This window comes from Ranitomeya variabilis, chromosome 1 (genome assembly GCF_051348905.1).
Source record: "Ranitomeya variabilis isolate aRanVar5 chromosome 1, aRanVar5.hap1, whole genome shotgun sequence".
In the NCBI taxonomy this organism is placed as follows: Eukaryota; Metazoa; Chordata; class Amphibia; order Anura; family Dendrobatidae; genus Ranitomeya; species Ranitomeya variabilis.
Genome location: NC_135232.1, coordinates 1135754230 through 1135775931, shown reverse-complemented (window position 1 = coordinate 1135775931; position 21702 = coordinate 1135754230). Strand labels below are relative to the sequence as shown.

At 55.4% G+C, this 21702-nt stretch overlaps 1 protein-coding gene across 1 annotated transcript in view; it reads left to right on the top strand.

The window, feature by feature from the left end:
• Positions 1-21702, top strand: part of ATRN (attractin) — a 146817-nt gene that overhangs the window by 65828 nt on the left and 59287 nt on the right. Inside the window, exons 13-24 of the mRNA XM_077280306.1 lie at positions 1645-1763; positions 1859-1997; positions 2183-2358; positions 3806-4025; positions 6337-6522; positions 6613-6846; positions 7489-7626; positions 7710-7803; positions 8227-8279; positions 10070-10164; positions 10966-11044; positions 12388-12545. Of these exons, the coding sequence (XP_077136421.1) occupies positions 1645-1763; positions 1859-1997; positions 2183-2358; positions 3806-4025; positions 6337-6522; positions 6613-6846; positions 7489-7626; positions 7710-7803; positions 8227-8279; positions 10070-10164; positions 10966-11044; positions 12388-12545 (1691 nt within the window). The remainder of the gene's footprint in view (positions 1-1644; positions 1764-1858; positions 1998-2182; positions 2359-3805; positions 4026-6336; positions 6523-6612; positions 6847-7488; positions 7627-7709; positions 7804-8226; positions 8280-10069; positions 10165-10965; positions 11045-12387; positions 12546-21702) is intronic.

Below are 21702 nucleotides of genomic sequence, written 5' to 3'. Positions count from 1 at the left end.
GATCTCCAGGAATGTTTTCATACGTGGTAGTGTCAGATAGCCCGCCAATTATCTTATTGTGGTACATGGTGGAGTCCATGATCACAATGGCACCCCCTTTGTCCGCAGGTGTGATTGTGATCTGTTTGTTGTTTTGCAGTGATCCCAATGCTCATCTCTCCTCTAGAGGGAGGTGTTGATGTGTGGGAAAGAGTCCCAGGTCATGCTGTGTGACAACTGTTTGATGTCCCTTTCTATCAATGTGATGAAGGTTTCGGGTGTGTGGTGGGCTAACTATGCTTGCATTACTTAGGCCTAATGAAGATATGGAAAGCTCCGGAACAGAGACGTCACCCGAGGGCAACTCTGTTTACAGAGGTCTCGTTCAGCACGCCGAAATGAATCTTTAAATGAATCGATCGGGAGAAGTGCTGTGGGTTCTTTTCTAACTGGAAGCTGTCCCAGTTGGGGGTCGGACGGAAGGAATAACCCCTTCTGTAGTGCTGAGAGTTCCACAGGGGAGAGGGTATAACTGGAGATGTTCATCACCAGGTTAGGGGTCTTATCTGGGATCAGGTGGTTATTCTTTCTCCTTGATCTTCTTGTTGCTCTCTGCGTTGGTGTCCTCCCCTGTGGTCTGCTCTGTCCAGTAGAGGTGTCTCTGCCCGAGCTGAATGATCCGTTGTGAGGTGGACCTCGGTAGCTTCACCATGAATTCGTGCCTGAGTAGTGGTTCCATCAATAGACCCGATTGTTGACGTAGTCCTCGTTGGAATTTAGCACGTTTCCTCTCCTGTAGTGATCTCTGGTGTTCCACAAGAATCTTGTCAGTCTTACTTTTGAGGTTGTTCCCGTTGGCTGTGGAGAACATGGCGGTCAATTGTGTCTCGATGGCCTGGATACTTCGCTGGGTCCCAGAGATCGTCTTTTGTAGATGTTCAGCTGTAAGAATAATGAGATCCAATGGGCATTTGTTTAGAATTTTTTGGAATTTCTCACAATAGTCCTGGTTATCCGCAAACAGCGTAGGTCTCAGGTGGCTCCTCAGATTTTGTTCTGTCGGTGGTACTCAGCCAGGGTGATGCAGTGAAGATCGTATGAGATAAGTCTGCGCCTCTCCTTCTCGTAGTCCGGGGTCCTGAGCTCTTGGGTGGGAGTATGGAGAAAGTCATTAGAGTTGGTGACAATATATTGTTACGTCATCATATGCAAAGGTGTCGGTCAGGTGTAATGTGAGGACTGGTGCAAAAAGCCAAAAAAAATATATACTTTGAAGAGGAGGTTTTGGCTTGCACTGGTCTAACTGGCCAGATGACCCTTAGTCCATACAATCAGAATTCAAGGGTCATCTGGCCCGTTCCACCTCGCTACGTGACAGAGTGCAAGCCAAAACCTCCTCTTCCTATTACACAGATGTAGGGAGGAAGGCTGGGAGAAGACGCAGGTTTGCAGCATCCTCGCTTCTTCTCTTTTTTAGTTTTGTGGACCTTTGGTCGGGATCCCGGGAGCCCTCGCAGATCCCAGCCACATTACTTTTCTTTTTAACAGCTATCATCTCCCTGTTCCTGCAGGAGACATTAGTCTCGGGGACGACACGGTGGTTCCGCTATGATTTCAGCTCTGCCGCCGCGGTGCCCTCCTCTTACCTATAACTCTCTGTTCCAGATTCGGACGGGGATAGCCGCTGCGATCAGTACACGGACTGCTTCAGCTGCACGGTGAACTCGAACGGCTGCCGCTGGTGTAATGACCAGTGTGCGTCCCTGAACCAGAACTGCAGCCAGGTCAGTGACACCCCCCGGACCCACAGCGTGGCGCTGCTTCTCCCCACACCTCCGTGGTAACCCGCACTATATACTCACCGTATGTCTGTTCTCAGGGACCGATCACATTATACGAGCAATGTCCGAAGAGCAACTATGGCTTCTACTGCAACAAGAAGACCAGCTGCAAGAGCTGCGCCATGGACCAGAACTGTCAGTGGGAGCCCCGGAACCAGGAGTGCATCGGCCTGCCAGGTAACCCCCCGGGGCCAATCTGTGTGTGTGGCTTCTGCTAATCACACGGAGTCTGTGCTGCAGGACATCGTCTACTGATTGCAGTGGGTCCGAAAACTTTACACACCCCTCCAGAAACCTGACCGTATTTAGGGACTTGCGTTCTGATTCTGTAAGGTCTCACACAATTCCAACATATTCCCCAGAAAACATCTGCGGTGCCAGCTGGCATCTGGTGGAAAGCTCCTGCCTGAAAATCACCAACACCAAGGACACCTACGACAACTCCAAGCTGTCGTGTCGCGGGCAGAACGCCATGCTGGCATCTCTCACCACCCCCAAGAAAGTGGAGTTTGTGGTGAAGCAGCTGCAGAACATGCAGGTAACGTCCTCCCTCTGCTTCACACCCAAAACGCTCCGCAGCTCAATCATTTCCTGATTGTTTTTCTTTCAAGACAGTCCTCGCTTGTAGTGACGGCAAGCAGAGCTGTTAGGCGGCAAGCGGAGGTGCTAGGTGGCAAGCGGAGGTGCTAGGCGGCAGGCGGAGGTGCTAGGCGGCAGGCGGAGGTGCTAGGCGGCAGGCGGAGGTGCTAGGCGGCAGGCGGAGGTGCTAGGCGGCAGGCGGAGGTGCTAGGCGGCAGGCGGAGGTGCTAGGCGGCAGGCGGAGGTGCTAGGCGGCAGGCGGAGGTGCTAGGCGGCAGGCGGAGGTGCTAGGCGGCAGGCGGAGGTGCTAGGCGGCAGGCGGAGGTGCTAGGCGGCAGGCGGAGGTGCTAGGCTGCAGGCGGAGGTGCTAGGCTGCAGGCGGAGGTGCTAGGCTGCAGGCGGAGGTGCTAGGCTGCAGGCGGAGGTGCTAGGCTGCAGGCGGAGGTGCTAGGCTGCAGGCGGAGGTGCTAGGCTGCAGGCGGAGGTGCTAGGCGGCAGGCAAAGGTTCTAGGCGGCAAGCGGAGGTGCTTGGCGGCAGGCGGAGGTGCTAGGCGGCAAGCGGAGGTGCTAGGCGGCGAGCAGAAGTGCTGGGCGGCAGGCGGAGGTGCTCGGCGGCAAGCGGAGGTGCTAGGCGGCGAGCAGAAGTGCTTGGCGGCAGGCGGAGGTGCTAGGCGGCGAGCAGAAGTGCTAGGCGGCAGGCGGAGGTGCTAGGCGGCGAGCAGAAGTGCTAGGCGGCAGGCGGAGGTGCTAGGCGGCAAGCAGAGGTGCTAGGTGAGAGGCAGAGGTGCTAGGCTGCAAGCAGAGTTGCTAGGCGGCAAGCAGAGGTGCTAGGTTGGAGGCAGAGGTGCTAAGCGGCAAGCAGAGATGCTAGGTGGCAAGCAGAGATGCTAGGTAAGAGGCAGAGGTGCTAGGTGGGAGGCAGAGGTGCTAGGCGGCAAGCAGAGGTGCTAGGTGGGAGGCAGAGGTGCTAGGAGGCAAGCAGAGGTGCTAGGTGGGAGGTAGAGGTGCTAGGCAGCATGCAGAGGTGCTAGGTTGGAGGCAGAGGTGCTAGACGGCAATCAGAAGTGAGGTGGGAGGCAGAGGTGCTAGGCGGGAGGCAGAGGTGCTAGGCGGCGAGCAGAGGTGCTAGGTTAGAGGCAGAGGTGCTAGGCAGGAAGCAGAGGTGCTAGGCGGCAAGCAGAGGTGCTAGGTTGGAGGCAGAGGTGCTAGGCAGCAAGCAGATGCTAGGTGGGAGGCAGAGGTGCTAGGCTGCAAGCAGAGGTCCTAGGTGGGAGGTAGAGATGCTAGGCTGCAGGCAGAGGAGCTAGGTGGGAGGCAGAGGTGCTAGGCAGCAAGCAGAGGTGTCAGAGCAGAAAAAGGCTTATATTAAGAAAACATTTTTAGCGCCCGTAGATGTTTTCTTACAGACAAAGAGTGAGCTCACGCCTTGGGTCGGTCTTCGGAAGATAAACATTTCTTACTGGTGCTGGGAAGACATGTCTCCCTTCACTAACACCACTCTGCAGTGGCAGAGCGGGGAGCCCAGCGATGCCGGCTTCTGTGGCTACCTGGCCGAACCCTCCACCGTGGGCCTCAAAGCCGCAACCTGCATCCACGAGATTAATGGCAGCATTTGTGAAAGACCAGGTGAGTGGTACGTGACTGACGCCTACGCAAAGGATCCACTGTGAGTAATACACTGTGACTGGCATAACAGATGTTTCTGGTGCCTGCGCCACGGATGTACTGTGACTGGCACAGATGTGTCCGGCGCCTGCACCACGGATGTACTGTGACTGGCACAGATGTGTCCGGCGCCTGCACCACGGATGTACTGTGACTGGCACAGATGTGTCCGGCGCCTGCACCACTGATGTACTGTGACTGGCACAGATGTGTCCGGCGCCTGCACCACTGATGTACTGTGACTGGCACAGATGTGTCCGGTGCCTGCACCACTGATGTACTGTGACTGGCACAGATGTGTCCGGCGCCTGCAGCACTGATGTACTGTGACTGGCACAGATGTGTCCGGCGCCTGCACCACGGATGTACTGTGACTGGCACAGATGTGTCCGGCGCCTGCACCACGGATGTACTGTGACTGGCACAGATATGTCCGGTGCCTGCACCACGGATGTACTGTGACTGGCACAGATGTGTCTGTCGCCTGCACCATGGATGTACTGTGACTGGCACAGATGTGTCTGTCGCCTGCACCATGGAAGTACCGTGACTGGCACAGATGTGTCCGGTGCCTGCACCACGGATGTACTGTGACTGGCACAGATGTGTCCGGCGCCTGCACCACGGATGTACTGTGACTGGCACAGATATGTCCGGTGCCTGCACCACGGATGTACTGTGACTGGCACAGATGTGTCTGTCGCCTGCACCACGGATGTACTGTGACTGGCACAGATGTGTCTGTCGCCTGCACCATGGAAGTACCGTGACTGGCACAGATGTGTCCGGTGCCTGCACCACGGATGTACTGTGACTGGCACAGATGTGTCCGGCGCCTGCACCATGGATGTACTGTGACTGGCACAGATGTGTCCGGCGCCTGCACCACGGATGTACTGTGACTGGCACAGATGTGTCCGGCGCCTGCACCACGGATGTACTGTGACTGGCACAGATGTGTCCGGCGCCTGCACCACGGATGTACTGTGACTGGCACAGATATGTCCGGTGCCTGCACCACGGATGTACTGTGACTGGCACAGATATGTCCGGTGCCTGCACCACGGATGTACTGTGACTGGCACAGATGTGTCTGTCGCCTGCACCATGGATGTACTGTGACTGGCACAGATGTGTCTGTCGCCTGCACCATGGAAGTACCGTGACTGGCACAGATGTGTCCGGTGCCTGCACCACGGATGTACTGTGACTGGCACAGATGTGTCCGGCGCCTGCACCACGGATGTACTGTGACTGGCACAGATGTGTCCGGCGCCTGCACCACGGATGTACTGTGACTGGCACAGATGTGTCCGGCGCCTGCACCACGGATGTACTGTGACTGGCACAGATATGTCCGGTGCCTGCACCACGGATGTACTGTGACTGGCACAGATGTGTCTGTCGCCTGCACCATGGATGTACTGTGACTGGCACAGATGTGTCTGTCGCCTGCACCATGGAAGTACCGTGACTGGCACAGATGTGTCCGGTGCCTGCACCACGGATGTACTGTGACTGGCACAGATGTGTCCGGCGCCTGCACCACGGATGTACTGTGACTGGCACAGATGTGTCTGTCGCCTGCACCATGGATGTACTGTGACTGGCACAGATGTGTCTGTCGCCTGCACCATGGAAGTACCGTGACTGGCACAGATGTGTCCGGCGCCTGCACCATGGATGTACTGTGACTGGCACAGATGTGTCCGGCGCCTGCACCACGGATGTACTGTGACTGGCACAGATGTGTCTGTCGCCTGCACCATGGATGTACTGTGACTGGCACAGATGTGTCTGTCGCCTGCACCATGGAAGTACCGTGACTGGCACAGATGTGTCCGGTGCCTGCACCACGGATGTACTGTGACTGGCACAGATGTGTCCGGCGCCTGCACCACGGATGTACTGTGACTGGCACAGATGTGTCTGTCGCCTGCACCATGGATGTACTGTGACTGGCACAGATGTGTCTGTCGCCTGCACCATGGAAGTACCGTGACTGGCACAGATGTGTCCGGCGCCTGCACCATGGATGTACTGTGACTGGCACAGATGTGTCCGGCGCCTGCACCACGGATGTACTGTGACTGGCACAGATGTGTCTGTCGCCTGCACCACGGATGTACTGTGACTGATACAGATATGTCCGGCGCCTGCACCATGGATCCGCCGTGACTGGCACCAGGCTGTCCTTGGCTTGCGCTGACTGGTTTACAATCACTGCTTTTTGCTTTCCTACCATTAACAGCATAATTACCTTCTCTTACAGCCAATCAGAGCGCCAAGCAGTGTCGCACGCCGTGTGCCTCCAGGGCGCAGTGTTCGGAGTGCACCAGCGCCAGCTCCGAGTGCATGTGGTGCAGTAACATGAAGCAGTGCGTGGACTCCAACGCCTACGTGGCCTCCTTCCCGTACGGGCAGTGTATGGAGTGGTACACCATGAGCAACTGTCCACGTAGGTCCAGCACCTTCTTATTTGGGTGAGCCGTCGTACATGTGCCCGTCATTCAGGATGACGTCACTTCTCTTTTCATGGCCTCCACAGCCGAGAACTGCTCGGGGTATCGTACCTGTGCCCAGTGCCTGGAGCAGCCTGGATGCGGCTGGTGCACCGACCCCAGTAACACCGGGAAGGGGCAGTGCATGGAGGCTTCGTCCCGGGGACCCATGAGAATGCCAAACGCTTCAGCAATCGCCAAGGCCAAGTCCGAGCCGGTCCTGGACCCAGGCCTGTGCCCGAGCGACAACCATTATAACTGGTCCTTCATCCACTGTCCAGGTATTATCGGCGTCCATTGCCACAGAGGTGGGCTGCAGTGTATCGAGCGAGCTCAGGGAACTCAAATATAACGTCAAAAAATTCAAAATGCCAGAATCGAAGTTTTCGATTTGATCGCAATCGGCAAAAAAAAAGCCACCAAACATTATATATATATATATATATATATATATATATATATATATATATATATATATATATATATATATATATATATATATGTAATAACTGCACAGTGTAACACCGTAAAAGGAACTAACAGTGGTGGAATAATGTTTTTTTTTTTGTTACCATTACACCGCACTTTTTTGTTCCCCTTTTTGTTTCAGTATATTGTACGGTAAAATGATTAGTTTCATTCAAAACTACAACTCGTCCCGCAAAAAACGAAGCCTTGCGCGGCCGTGGGGAAGGAGAGATTAAAAAGTTATGGCTCTTAGAAAAAAGGAGTAAAAAAAAAAAAAACGGAATAAAAAAAAAAGGAAAATTGTTGCGGAGGGAAGTGTTTAGTGGGGCGGTGTTACACTTGTTCTAGCTTCTCTATGGGCGTACTACAAGGTCCATGCTACCCCAGAGATAGATTTGATGCATGCTGGGAGTTGTAGTCCTTCTTCAGTGACTCTGTACTGGTCGTGTTTGCAGCCTGCCAATGTAATGGGCACAGCAAGTGCATCAATGAGAGTATCTGCGAGAAGTGCCAGGACCTGACCACCGGCAAGAACTGCGACTCCTGCATCTCCGGCTACTACGGGGACCCAACCAACGGGGGATCCTGCCAGCGTATGTACCACCGTTCTTACTACAGGGCGACATTATTTTTTTTTACTGCTCTTGTTTAATTGATTTTTTATTTTTTTTTGCAGCTTGCAAATGTAACGGACACGCATCCGTGTGCAACACCAACAGTGGCAAGTGCTTCTGTACCACCAAGGGCATCAAAGGAGAAGAGTGCCAGCTGTGAGTTCCCCTGCCGTCCTCACCCCGGGCGGGTACACAAGTCCTGCCACTTACCAGGGTGTCCTTTCCTATAACTGCTTGCATAGGTCCAGCCACATTACAAAAAGCCATCCAAAAAGTTTTATCCTCAGACTGACAGCAAGCAGAGCTCTTGAGACATAATGGTTGTTTGCTCACATCGGTTGGTACAGTCGGTGACGCCCGGCTGGTATCGTACACGAATCATGTTGGCTAGAGTGACGCCCCTGCACGCTGCCCGCCGGACGTGGTAGCCATAGATAAGCAGAGCCTGGTCCTACAGAGCCGTGTAACAAGCCCAGCTCTGCTACGTCTGTAGTATGTCAGCAGCACGGTCCAGTGTATGAGGCGCCTGTGAGGCCAGTGACGGATCCCACAGCTTTATCTCCTGTCTTTTATCTTCAGGTGCGAAGTGGAGAATCGATACCAAGGGAACCCACTGAAAGGAACGTGTTACTGTGAGTGCGACACGTCATATGGGATGTGGGGGCGCGGCGTGGTCGGAGGGGACGGTGTGTAAGATCTGGAGGCTCGATGTGATCATGAAGGAGCTGTGTGTAGTATCTGGGGGTGCAGTGTGGTCGGAGGTGATGGTGTGTAAGATCTGGAGGCTCGATGTGATCATGAAGGAGCTGTGTGTAGGATCTGGGGGTTCAGTGTGGTCGGAGGTGATGGTGTGTAGGATCTGGGGGCTCGACGTGATCATGAAGGAGCTGTGTGTAGGATCCGGGGGTGCAGCATGGTCGGAGGGGACGGTGTGTTAGATCTGGGGCGCGGCATGGTCAGAGGGTAAAGTGTGTAGGATCTGGGGGCGCAGCATGGTCGGAGGGGATGGTGTGTAGGATCTGGGGGTGCAGTGTGGTCGAAGGGGATGAAGGTAGGATCTGGGGGCATGGTGCTGTCGGAGGGAACGGTGTGTAGGATCTGGGGGTGTGGCATGGTCGATGGTCAGAGGGGACAGTGTGTAGAATCTGGGGGCGCAGCATGGTCGGAGGGGATGGTTGGAGGGGACGGTGTGTAGGATCTGGGGGAGGGCATGGTTGGAGGGGACGGTGTGTAGGATCTGGGGGAGGGCATGGTTGGAGGGGATGGTGTGTAGGATCTGGGGGAGGGCATGGTTGGAGGGGATGGTGTGTAGGATCTGGGGGAGGGCATGGTTGGAGGGGATGGTGTGTAGAATCTGGGGGCGCAGCATGGTTGGAGGGGACGGTGTGTAGGATCTGGGGGAGGGCATGGTTGGAGGGGACGGTGTGTAGGATCTGGGGGAGGGCATGGTTGGAGGGGACGGTGTGTAGGATCTGGGGGAGGGCATGGTTGGAGGGGACGGTGTGTAGGATCTGGGGGAGGGCATGGTTGGAGGGGACGGTGTGTAGGATCTGGGGGAGGGCATGGTTGGAGGGGATGGTGTGTAGGATCTGGGGATGCGGCTTGGTCAGAGGGGAAGGTGTGTGGATCTGGGGATGCGGCATGGTCGGAGGGGATGGTGTGTAGGATCTGGGGATGCGGCGTGGTCGGAGGGGATGGTATGTAGGATCTGGGGATGCGGCTTGGTCAGAGGGGAAGGTGTGTAGGATCTGGGGATACGGCTTGGTCAGAGGGGAAGGTGTGTGGATCTGGGGATGCGGTGTGGTCGGAGGGGAAGGTGTGTGGATCTGGGGATGCGGCGTGGTCGGAGGGGAAGGTGTGTGGGTCTGGGGATGCGGCGTGGTCGGAGGGGAAGGTGTGTGGATCTGGGGATGCGGCTTGGTCGGAGGGGAAGGTGTGTGGATCTGGGGATGCGGTGTGGTCGGAGGGGAAGGTGTGTGGATCTGGGGATGCGGCGTGGTCGGAGGGGAAGGTGTGTGGATCTGGGGATGCGGCGTGGTCGGAGGGGAAGGTGTGTGGATCTGGGGATGCGGCGTGGTCGGAGGGGAAGGTGTGTGGATCTGGGGATGCGGCGTGGTCGGAGGGGATGGTGCAGCACAGCTGGATGTTCCCTCTGGTAGTGAGGTGACAGTGCCCCCTGCAGGCCAGGACACGGCGCTGCGCACACTGGAGTTGGATCATTGCTCTCCTATTACTGCGTCTGCTCGTATCTCATTATATAAGTAATATATTGCACAGAGGAGATGTTTTCTCCTGACTTCTGCCCATAGCAGCGTCCCCTCCAAGTGCTGCGTCCCCCCGAGTGCTGCGTCCCCCCCGAGTGTGGCTGATCACACCTTGCTGCACACCTCTCACGCTCTGTCTCCCCCGCTCTCTCCTGCAGACACCCTGCTGATTGATTACCAGTTCACCTTCAGCCTGTCCCAGGAGGACGACAAGTACTACACCGCCATCAACTTTGTGGCCACCCCTGAGGAGGTGAGTGCCCCCCGGGACCTGATCATCATTGTATAGGATGATATTGCTGGGCCATGGTCACCAGCTGCATGGGGGGCAGACATGAGAGGGGCACTCAGGACCCTCCGCTGCTTAATGATGGCACTCAGGACCCTCCACCACATCAGATACTGCGATTATAAATGGCACATGTATGTGGGGGCCCCCATCATAGCTCCGACCTGCTGTCTCTGATAATGGAGGGTGCAAGCCCTAATCCAGGCCCTCGTTTTGTTGGTCCCTGCAGCACAGAGGATGTAAGCGCAGCTCTCTAATGGATTTGCATTCCTTCACTATGTCCGGCTTGTCCTCCTCTCAGTGATCTGTTTCCTGGGGTCCTGCAGTAACTGGATATTAGTGGGGGGCTCTTCCTCCTTTGCACCCTCATCATGGTGCCCAGTGACTGCTGGATGTTACTGGATCCACAGCTTAAAGGGGAACGCCTCCTCACCTGTGGAATAAACTCATGGGTGTGTGGAGAAAACAGTGGGTCACTACTTCTTTTATGGGGGTGATTGGAGCCCCCGAGCCTCATCATCCTGACAGGACAAGGTTGTGTCGGGTCGTTACATGTCACGTGATCGGCTGCAGCGCTGTTCACGACCAGTAGATTGCGACCGCTCCTGGAAATGATGCAGTCTGATGCTGCAGACTCTGGGCCTCCATGTCGGGCTGCTGAGCGGACAACTACTACTCCCCCCAGGGTTATGGTACCGCTGTAGAGCAGGGGCCTTTAGGACGAGAGAAACTTTTCTCATTAATCCATTTTTTTTTTCTTTGCAGCAAAACCGAGACCTGGACATGTTCATCAACGCGTCCAAGAACTTCAACCTGAACATTACGTGGGCACCGAGCTTTGCTGGTAAGGTGGGCACCACCCTGCTTCTGCCCAGTGCTCCAGTATGTGCCCCCATTGTCATCCATGGGACTGGTGACCGTCCAGTAAACGATCACTGGGAATAATGGAAATCGCCGGCAGTGGAGACCCATGAGGTTCTCGTGCAATTTCCTGCTGCATAAAGTCAAATGTTCACGAGTCGTCAGCAGCAGCAGATTTCCACCATACTTCACACTGCTTTTTGGCATGTAGTAAACTAGTCAGGCAGTGGAGGTGGCGGCCCAGCCAGCCGAGCCCCCCGCCAGCTGAGCCCCCCGCCAGCCGAGCCCCCAGCCAGCCGAGCCCCCCAGCCAGCCGAGCCCCCCAGCCAGCCGAGCCCCCCAGCCAGCCGAGCCCCCCCGCCAGTCGAGCCCCCCGCCAGCCGAGCCCCCCCCGCCAGCCGAGCCCCCCTGCCAGCCGAGCCCCCCTGCCAGCCGAGCCCCCCGCCAGCCGAGCCCCCCGCCAGCCGATCCCTGCCCATCCCGAAAATGACTCCACTATTATGGCGTAGAGACGACATTAAATTCTTCCCGGGAGCATCACTCCCATCATTGTCATCATATCTAAGATGTAGTTGAATTTATTCAAGGAGCCGACAGCAGTAGCACCAGTCTCTCTCTCCGTTACAATGTGTTAGTGACAAACCTTCAGCTGTGAGAAGTACTAGGCTTAGAAATGCTCCTGTGTTCTCCGATGGAGAAGAAGGTGCTCACATGGGCCTCGTGTTTCATCACGGCGTGCATAGTTTTCATTCCTGAGCTTTGCTGCATCACGGCGTGCATAGGTCTCATTCCTCAGCTCTGCTACATCACGGCGTGTATAGGTTTCATTCTTCAGCTCTGCTACTTCACGACATGCAAAGGTCTCACTCCTCAGCTCTGCTACATCACAACATGCATAGGTCTCACTCCCGAGCCCTGCTACATCACGGCGTGCATAGGTCTCACTCCTCAGCTCTGCTACATCACGGCGTGCATAGGTCTCTTGCAGCTTTGCTACAACACGGCGTGCATGGGTCTCACTCAGCTCTGCTACATCACGACATGCATAGGTCTCACTCCTCAGCTCTGCTACATCACAACATGCATAGGTCTCACTCCCGAGCCCTGCTACATCACGGTGTGCATAGGTCTCACTCCCGAGCTCTGCTACATCACGGTGTGCATAGGTCTCTTGCAGCTCTGCTACATCACGGTGTGCATGGGTCTCACTCAGCTCTGCGTGTATAGGTCCTTCTACCACACGTGCCACATATCCACACATGAGTTTGTTCTTGTCCCCGGCTCCTTATTACTTGCCGTAGTGATTGGTGAAGCCTTTTCTTGCAGCGGGGACCCAGACCGGAGAGGAGATCCCCATCATCTCCAGGACCAACATCAAGGAATATAAGGACACGTTCTCCAACGAGAAGTTCGACTTCCACAACAACCCGAACATCACGTTCTTCGTCTACGTCAGCAACTTCACCTGGCCCATAAAGATACAGGTACTGTGTGCGGGAGGATGGGGGTACTATGTGTGCGGGCGGTAAGACGGGGGTCCTGTGTGTGCGGGGGCGGGGATCGTGTGTGTGTGTGTGAGGGACAGGGGTCCTGTGTGTGAGGGACGGGGGTCCTGTGTGCGGGGATCGTGTGTGCGGGAGGATGGGGGTACTGTGTGGGTGTGAGGGACGGGGGGTCCTGTGTGTGTGTGAGGGACGGGGGGTCCTGTGTGTGTGTGAGGGACGGGGGGTCCTGTGTGTGTGTGAGGGACGGGGGGTCCTGTGTGTGTGTGAGGGACAGGGAGTCCTGTGTGTGTGTGAGGGACGGGGGTCCTGTGTGTGTGTGAGGGACGGGGGTCCTGTGTGTGTGTGAGGGACGGGGGTCCTGTGTGTGTGTGTGTGAGGGACGGGGGTCCTGTGTGTGTGTGAGGGACGGGGGTCCTGTGTGTGTGTGAGGGACGGGGGTCCTGTGTGTGTGTGAGGGACAGGGGTCCTGTGTGTGTGTGAGGGACGGGGGTCCTGTGTGTGTGTGAGGGACAGGGGTCCTGTGTGTGTGTGAGGGACGGGGGGTCCTGTGTGTGTGTGAGGGACGGGGGTCCTGTGTGTGTGTGAGGGACAGGGGTCCTGTGTGTGTGTGAGGGACGGGGGTCCTGTGTGTGTGTGAGGGACGGGGGTCCTGTGTGTGTGTGAGGGACGGGGGTCCTGTGTGTGTGTGAGGGACGGGGGTCCTGTGTGCGGGGGCGGGCGGGGATCGTGTGTGTGTGTGTGTGGGACGGGGGTCCTGTGTGTGTGTGAGGGACGGGGGTCCTGTGTGCGGGGGCGGGCGGGGATCGTGTGTGTGTGTGTGTGGGACAGGGGTCCTGTGTGTGTGTGAGGGACGGGGGTCCTGTGTGTGTGTGAGGGACGGGGGTCCTGTGTGTGTGTGAGGGACGGGGGTCCTGTGTGCGGGAGGATGGGGGTCCTGTGTGGGTGTGAGGGACGGGGGGGGGTCCTGTGTGGGTGTGAGGGACAGGGGTCCTGTGTGTGTGTGTGTGTGAGGGACGGGTCCTGTGTGTGTGTGAGGGACGGGGGTCCTGTGTGTGAGGGACGGGGGTCCTGTGTGCGGGGATCGTGTGTGCGGGAGGATGGGGGTCCTGTGTGGGTGTGAGGGACGGGGGGTCCTGTGTGTGTGTGAGGGACGGGGGGTCCTGTGTGTGTGTGAGGGACGGGGGGTCCTGTGTGTGTGTGAGGGACAGGGAGTCCTGTGTGTGTGTGAGGGACGGGGGTCCTGTGTGTGTGTGAGGGACGGGGGTCCTGTGTGTGTGTGAGGGACGGGGGTCCTGTGTGTGTGTGTGTGAGGGACGGGGGTCCTGTGTGTGTGTGAGGGACGGGGGTCCTGTGTGCGGGGGCGGGCGGGGATCGTGTGTGTGTGTGTGTGAGGGACAGGGGTCCTGTGTGTGTGTGAGGGACGGGGGTCCTGTGTGTGTGTGAGGGACAGGGGTCCTGTGTGTGTGTGAGGGACGGGGGTCCTGTGTGTGTGTGAGGGACGGGGGTCCTGTGTGTGTGTGTGAGGGACGGGGGTCCTGTGTGCGGGGGCGGGCGGGGATCGTGTGTGTGTGTGTGGGACGGGGGTCCTGTGTGTGTGTGAGGGACGGGGGTCCTGTGTGCGGGGGCGGGCGGGGATCGTGTGTGTGTGTGTGTGGGACAGGGGTCCTGTGTGTGTGTGAGGGACGGGGGTCCTGTGTGTGTGTGAGGGACGGGGGTCCTGTGTGTGTGTGAGGGACGGGGGTCCTGTGTGTGTGTGAGGGACGGGGGTCCTGTGTGTGAGGGACGGGGGTCCTGTGTGCGGGGGCGGGCGGGGATCGTGTGTGTGTGTGTGTGTGGGACGGGGGTCCTGTGTGTGTGTGAGGGACGGGGGTCCTGTGTGCGGGGGCGGGCGGGGATCGTGTGTGTGTGTGTGTGTGTGTGTGTGTGTGTGTGGGACAGGGGTCCTGTGTGTGTGTGGGACGGGGGTCCTGTGTGTGTGTGAGGGACGGGGGTCCTGTGTGTGAGGGACGGGGGTCCTGTGTGCGGGAGGATGGGGGTCCTGTGTGGGTGTGAGGGACGGGGGGGGGGGTCCTGTGTGGGTGTGAGGGACAGGGGTCCTGTGTGTGTGTGTGTGTGTGTGTGTGTGTGTGTGTGTGTGTGTGTGTGTGAGGGACGGGTCCTGTGTGTGTGTGAGGGACGGGGGTCCTGTGTGTGTGTGTGAGGGACAGGGGTCCTGTGTGTGTGTGTGTGGGACGGGGGTCCTGTGTGTGTGTGTGTGTGAGGGACGGGGGTCCTTTCTGTGTGTGTGTGAGGGACGGGGGTCCTGTGTGTGTGTGTGTGTGTGTGTGTGTGTGTGTGAGGGACGGGGGTCCTGTGTGTGTGTGTGTGTGTGTGTGTGTGTGTGGGACGGGGGTCCTGTGTGTGTGTGTGTGTGTGTGAGAGACAGGGATCCTGTGTGTGTGTGTGTGAGAGACAGGGATCCTGTGTGTGTGTGAGGGACGGGGGTCCTGTGTGTGTGTGAGGGACGGGGGTCCTGTGTGTGTGTGAGGGACGGGGGTCCTGTGTGTGTGTGAGGGACGGGGGTCCTGTGTGCGGGAGGATGGGGGTCCTGTGTGTGTGTGTGAGGGACGGGGGGTCCTGTGTGTGTGAGGGACGGGGGGTCCTGTATGTGTGTGAGGGACGGGGGTCCTGTGTGTGTGTGTGAGGGACGGGGGTCCTGTGTGTGTGTGTGGGACGGGCGTCCTGTGTGTGTGTGTGTGTGGGACGGGGGTCCTGTGTGTGTGTGTGTGTGTGTGGGACGGGCGTCCTGTGTGCGGGGAGAGGGGGTGTGAGTGAATGGGGGGTAGTGTGTACTCTCAGCCTCCATGGTTTCCTGCTCATCCAGCTGATGCTTTGTGATAATGTCTGAGTGTAGATAATGCTGTGTGCGGTAACAGCAGCGTCCGGACCCTCGTGTCCCCCTGTGTGGTGCTGCTGGATGAAGCTTATAAGGGACTGCGTTGGCTGATACATTGTAACGAGCTCCCCTGCGGTGGAAGAGGACAGTTTTGAATGTTTTTCATTAACTGACATGAAGCAGAGATGTAGGAAATAATCCTGCTGGAAACTGCACAACTATTCATTGCTGCTGTCACAGTTTATCTGGTTGCTATGGTTACATTCCGCCTGTCAGTCATGTTCTGGTGGTTGTGGTTGCATTCCGCCTGTCAGTCATGTTCTGGTTGCTATGGTTACATTCTGCCTGTCAGTCATGTTCTGGTTGTTATGGTTACATTGTGGTTGTCAGTCATGTTCTGGTTGTCGTGGTTACCATTGTTACAACGCCCGGTGATGCCGCCTCTCCCAACACTTCAGACTTGTGTGTATATGGTGTCACCATTCACATAAAACTCCCTGATGTCAGTGGGGGACTACAAGTCTCAGCCGGCATGGGTGGAACTTTTTTGCAGGGTGGTATTTGCCCTTCCTGAATGAGTTGGGGGGCCGCTGTGTGTAACCCCCAGTCTTGCTGCGTCTGGCAGTCAGCTGAGGGATGTCGGGGGCTGGGCTGAGGGGGGTCTCCTACTGAATTGGTTTATTTTCCCTTTATGTGAGGGGGGACGGCATTAACTCTTCCAGTCCTAGTGCAGTGAGAATCCACACACAGATGTAGCAGAGCTCTTGGTGTCGCAGGGTTATGTAGACCTGTTTAGCCACTTTGTTTCTTTTCCTTCTGTTTTCATTATCTGTGCTTGCTGTTAATGACTAGGAATCCTTTCTGAGATGTTCGCGAGTGTGGGGCCGAGTACGGCGGTGGGCGGCTAAGGGCGGTGGGCGGGTACGGCGGTGGCATACATTGTGCTGCTGCACTCCGTGTGCTGCACCATTGCAGGTCTGGGGTTCTGGTGACAAGAGTTTGGTGAATCTGAGCCGGGGGCCGCATACCTGAACCCACAGAGAGGGGATCAATAGTAGCAATGATGTCCTACAGTTTAGCAAACCTAATGCAACCTGTAATCACTAGCCCTTCCCACGCCTCCCCTGTAATCACTAGCCCTTCCCATGCGTCCCCTGTAATCACTAGCCCTTCCCACACCTCCCTTCTAATCACTAGCCCTTCCCACACCTCCCTTCTAATCACTAGCCCTTCCCACGCCCCCCTGTAATCACTAGCCCTTCCCACACCTCCCATGTAATCACTAGCCCTTCCCACGCTTCCCCTGTATGCACTAGCCCTTCCCACGCGTCCCCTGTATGCACTAGCCCTTCCCACGCGTCCCCTGTATGCACTAGCCCTTCCCACGCCTCCCCTGTAAGCACTAACCCTTCCCTGTAAGCACTAGCCCTTCCCACGCCTCCCTTCTAATCACTAGCCCTTCCCACGCCTTCCCTGTAAGCACTAGCCCTTCCCGCGCCTCCCCTGTAAGCACTAGCCCTTCCCACACCTCCCCTGTTATCAGTAGCCCTTCCTACGCCTCCCCTGTAATCAGTAGCTCTTCCCAAGCCTCCCCTGTAATCAATAACCTTTCCCACGCCTCCCCTGTAATCACTAGTCCTTCCCACACCTCCCATGTAATCACTAGCCCTTCCCATGCGTCCCCTGTATGCACTAGCCCTTCCCACGCCTCCCCTGTAATCACTAACCCTTCCCACACCTCCCTTGTAAGCACTAGCCCTTCCCACGCCTCCCCTGTAATCACTAGCCCTGCCCATGCCTCCCCTGTAATCACTAGCCCTTCCCACGCCCCCCTGTAATCACTAGCCCTTCCCACGCCCCCCCTGTAATAACTAGCCCTTCCCACCCACTCCTGTAATCACTAGCCCTTCCCACGCCACCCCTGTAATAACTAGCCCTTCCCACGCCTCTGCTGTAATCACTAGCCCTTCCCATGCCTCTCCTGTAATCACTAGCCCTTCCCATGCCTCCCTTCTAATCACTAGCGCTTCCCATGCCCTCCCTGTAATCACTAGCCCTTCCCACGCCTCCCTTCTAATTACTAGCCCTTCCCACGCCTCCCATGTAATCACTAGCCTTTCCCACGCCCCCCTGTAATAACTAGCCCTTCCCACCCACTCCTGTAATCACTAGCCCTTCCCACGCCTCCCCTGTAATCACTAGCCCTTCCCACGCCTCCCCTGTAATCACTAGCCCTTCCCACGCCTCTGCTGTAATCACTAGCCCTTCCCATGCCTCTCCTGTAATCACTAGCCCTTCCCATGCCTCCCTTCTAATCACTAGCCCTTCCCACGCCCCCCCTGTAATCACTAGCCCTTCCCACGCCCCCCCCTGTAATCACTAGCCCTTCCCACGCCTCCCTTCTAATCACTAGCCCTTCCCATGTCCCCCCTGTAATCACTAGCCCTTCCCATGCCTCCCTTCTAATCACTAGCCCTTCCCACGCCTCCCATGTAATCACTAGCCTTTCCCATGCCTCCCCTGTAAGCACTAGCCCTTCCCACGCCTCCCCTGTATTCACTAGTGGTGTAACTAATTCCTTCACGTGCTTGGGGTTGCGCCTGCAAGGGTTAATCTATCTCCTCTCTCTGTCCAGCATTCAACCTCTGTCCTATGCTGTTATGGGAGCATAAATCACACACCGACCCAGGCCACACACCCGCTTATACACGCTGCCACCAATCTTCGAACACACGGGCGATGAGTCCCGGAAATATTTATACTAATAATGTCTACCACTCATAAGGCTCACACACCTTAGGCTATGGATTCGTTAGAACATTCAAGTTTCAACTTGTTAGGCTATGTTCACACGTTCAGGATTTCCATCCTTTTTTTTTCCTGACTGAAACTGCAGGTCTCTGCAGAAAACGCAGGTGCGTTTTTGGTGCGTTTTTTGGTGCGTTTTTTAGTGCGTTTTTTAGTGCGTTTTTTGATGCAGTTTTGTCTGCAGATTGTCTGTGTTTGACAGAAATAAAGTTTACTGCAGTGGGGGGGGGAAAAAAAAAAGAAATGATGTCATTTCCTTGTCCAACCCTTTTCTTCTTCCATCCTCCATTTTGGGACTAAACACCAAAATGAGTGGACGTGTTTTGAATGACAGCGCTCCGCGTTTTGCGCCGCATGCGTCACTGCAGCGCACGCATCCGGGCGCAGAGGACGCAGCAAGTTGCATTTTTGCTGCGTCCAAAATCAATCAAAAAAAGGACGCATGCGGCGCAAAACGCAGCGTTGTGCATGCGTTTTACTTTGCGTTGTGTGTTGCGGCGCCGACGCTGCGGCGCACAACGCAAATGTGAACATAGCCTAAGTGCCACGTATCACGTATTTAAGTGCCACGTGCCACGTATTTCAGTGCCACGTGCCACGTATTTAAGTGCCACGTGCCACGTATTTAAGTGCCACGTATTTCAGTGCCACGTATTTCAGTGCCACGTGCCACGTATTTAAGTGCCACGTGCCACGTATTTAAGTGCCACGTATTTCAGTGCCACGTATTTCAGTGCCACGTATTTCAGTGCCACGTGCCACGTATTTAAGTGCCACGTGCCACGTATTTAAGTGCCACGTGCCACGTATTTAAGTGCCACGTGCCACGTATTTAAGTGCCACGTGCCACGTATTTAAGTGCCACGTGCCACGTATTTAAGTGCCACGTGCCACGTATTTAAGTGCCACGTGCCACGTATTTAAGTGCCACGTGCCACGTATTTCAGTGCCACGTGCCACGTATTTAAGTGCCACGTGCCACGTATAAGTGACACGTGTCACGTATTTAAGTGACACGTATCACGTATAAGTGACACGTGTCACGTATTTAAGTGCCACGTATTTAAGTGCCACGTATCCCACGAAGATTTTCCATGGAGAACAGACACATCCAGAGATATGTCTGCTCTCCACGGCTGCAGCAACACAGACAGGAGCCATAGTTCCTGTCGGTGTGTCACTGCGCATGCGCGAGCGAGTTTACCGGCGGTCATTGACCCCGGCACTCTCGCTTAACGGCAGTGCTGCGTGGGAAAGTTCAACGCAGCTGTACTGCTGTTAACCGAGACGCCGGAGTCATTGAGCTCCGGGACAGTACGCGATACACTGCTAGGAGCTTCGCTCCTGGCAGTGTATCGCCGGAGAGCAGCCGATCGGCGTGGGACACTCGTTTTATGGATTCTGCGGACAGGGAGTATGGATTTGCTTTATTATTTTTGGATTTTTTCCTGGAGGATCGAGGGCTTCGCCTACAAGTGTGCTGTTGGTGAGTATATACTCTATGTTATGTGTTGTATGTACTGTACTGTGTGTCATGTATGTGTATTGTGTGTTTTGTGTAACTTTACCATTGTGCTAAGTCGCCGGACACAGGGACAACTCTCCCATCCTAATACCGGATGGGAGTAGTAGTCCATACGGCGACTTAGCACAATGGTGGCACTAGCGTCGCATGGGGACACACACACACACACACACACACACACACACACACACACACACACACACACACACACACACATACACACATACCAAATCAATCAAACGGCCGACACGATCCCCATGCGACGCTATGCCTCCATGTCTCTCCGCCCACGCACTTCCGGCCCCGCACTTCCGCCGGCTTCCCCGCACTTCCGGCTGCAGCGGTTCTGCACAACAAACCGCAGTAAAACCCGCAGATATATTTTTGATCTGCGTGTTTTACTGCGATTTTGACCTCACAATGGAGGTCTATGGGTACAGAACCGCTGCGGTTCAGGAAGAAGAATTGACATGCTCCTTCTTTTTTCCGGGAGCTATTCAGCACGGCTTTTTTTTTTTAAATTTCCGGACCATGTGCACAGTGTGTCCTGTTTTCCATAGGGTACAGTGTACTGTACCCTGCATGGAAAACAGCTGCGGAACCGCAGCGGCAAAACCGCCGCGGTTCCGCGGTAAAAAACGCACTGTGTGAACATGGCCTTAAAGTTTTATACTTTAATACAAAAAAGGTTCACTGCTTACAGTAAGAAAAAGTTATAAAAATATGATAATAAAGACATACAACTTATGCAAAACAGTATAAAATAACAGGAGAAAACTTACAGAAATCATCTAACTTGGTAGTCTGCTTTCTGCTCCCTGAGGGTAGGATGAATGTAGATTAGATTTACACCAGCTCGGCTGCCCCCATTATGTGAACACGATTCTCTGTATACAGCCCTAGTTTATAACTTTGGTCTGGAGGTCAGGTTTCTAGACCAGCCCCTTAGGTTAATATCATCATTGCTTGTTTTTGATTGGACCAAGGCCGCGCTACTAATGAATATACTATTTTCTCTTGAGATCCTTTGTGTAAACGTTCTCACAGAGATACTATCAGGCTGTAATTGACATCTCTCTTCCAAGAGCTAGGACAGTGATGGGCAACCTTTTGAGCTCGGTGTGTCAAAATTCGCCAAAAAACCGAGCATAACTTGGGTGGTGTGTCAACTTGATAAAAAAACATAATTTTGCGACATGTATAGTTTAAATAACAAATATGTATAATTAGAATTAACTTACCTGCTTAGTGACTTCTTTGTTCATCTGTCAGTTGGTTTCTTTTGTTGGTCTTGCTATTATTTAACTTGTGTGGGGTGCCGTGAACTAAGATAAGTGAGGGGGAGGGGGAATTCTTCCAGTGATGGCGAACCTGTGGCACTCCAGCTGTTGCAAAACTACAATTCCCATCATGTCTTTACAGCCAAAGCCTTTGCTTTGAATGGCCAGCCATGATGGGAATTGTAGTTTTGCAACAGCTGGACTGCCACAGGTTCGCCATCACTGATGCCTCCCTCTCACTTATCTCAGTAATGGCCAATGACACCCCACAGTTCACTGGATGATGGTTGCTGTAGTAGTCACAGGGCCTGAGTCCAGACAGCTATCACAGGGCCTGAGTCCAGACAGCAATCACAGGGCCTGAGTCCAGACAGCAATCACAGGGCCTGAGTCCAGACAGCAATCACAGGGCCTGAGTCCAGACAGCAATCACAGGGCCTGAGTCCAGACAGCAATCACAGGGCCTGAGTCCAGACAGCAATCACAGGGCCTGAGTCCAGACAGCTATCACAGGGCCTGAGTCCAGACAGCTATCACAGGGCCTGAGTCCAGACAGCAATCAAAGGGCCTGAGTCCAGACAGCAATCACAGGGCCTGAGTCCAGACAGCTATCACAGGGCCTGAGTCCAGACAGCAATCAAAGGGCCT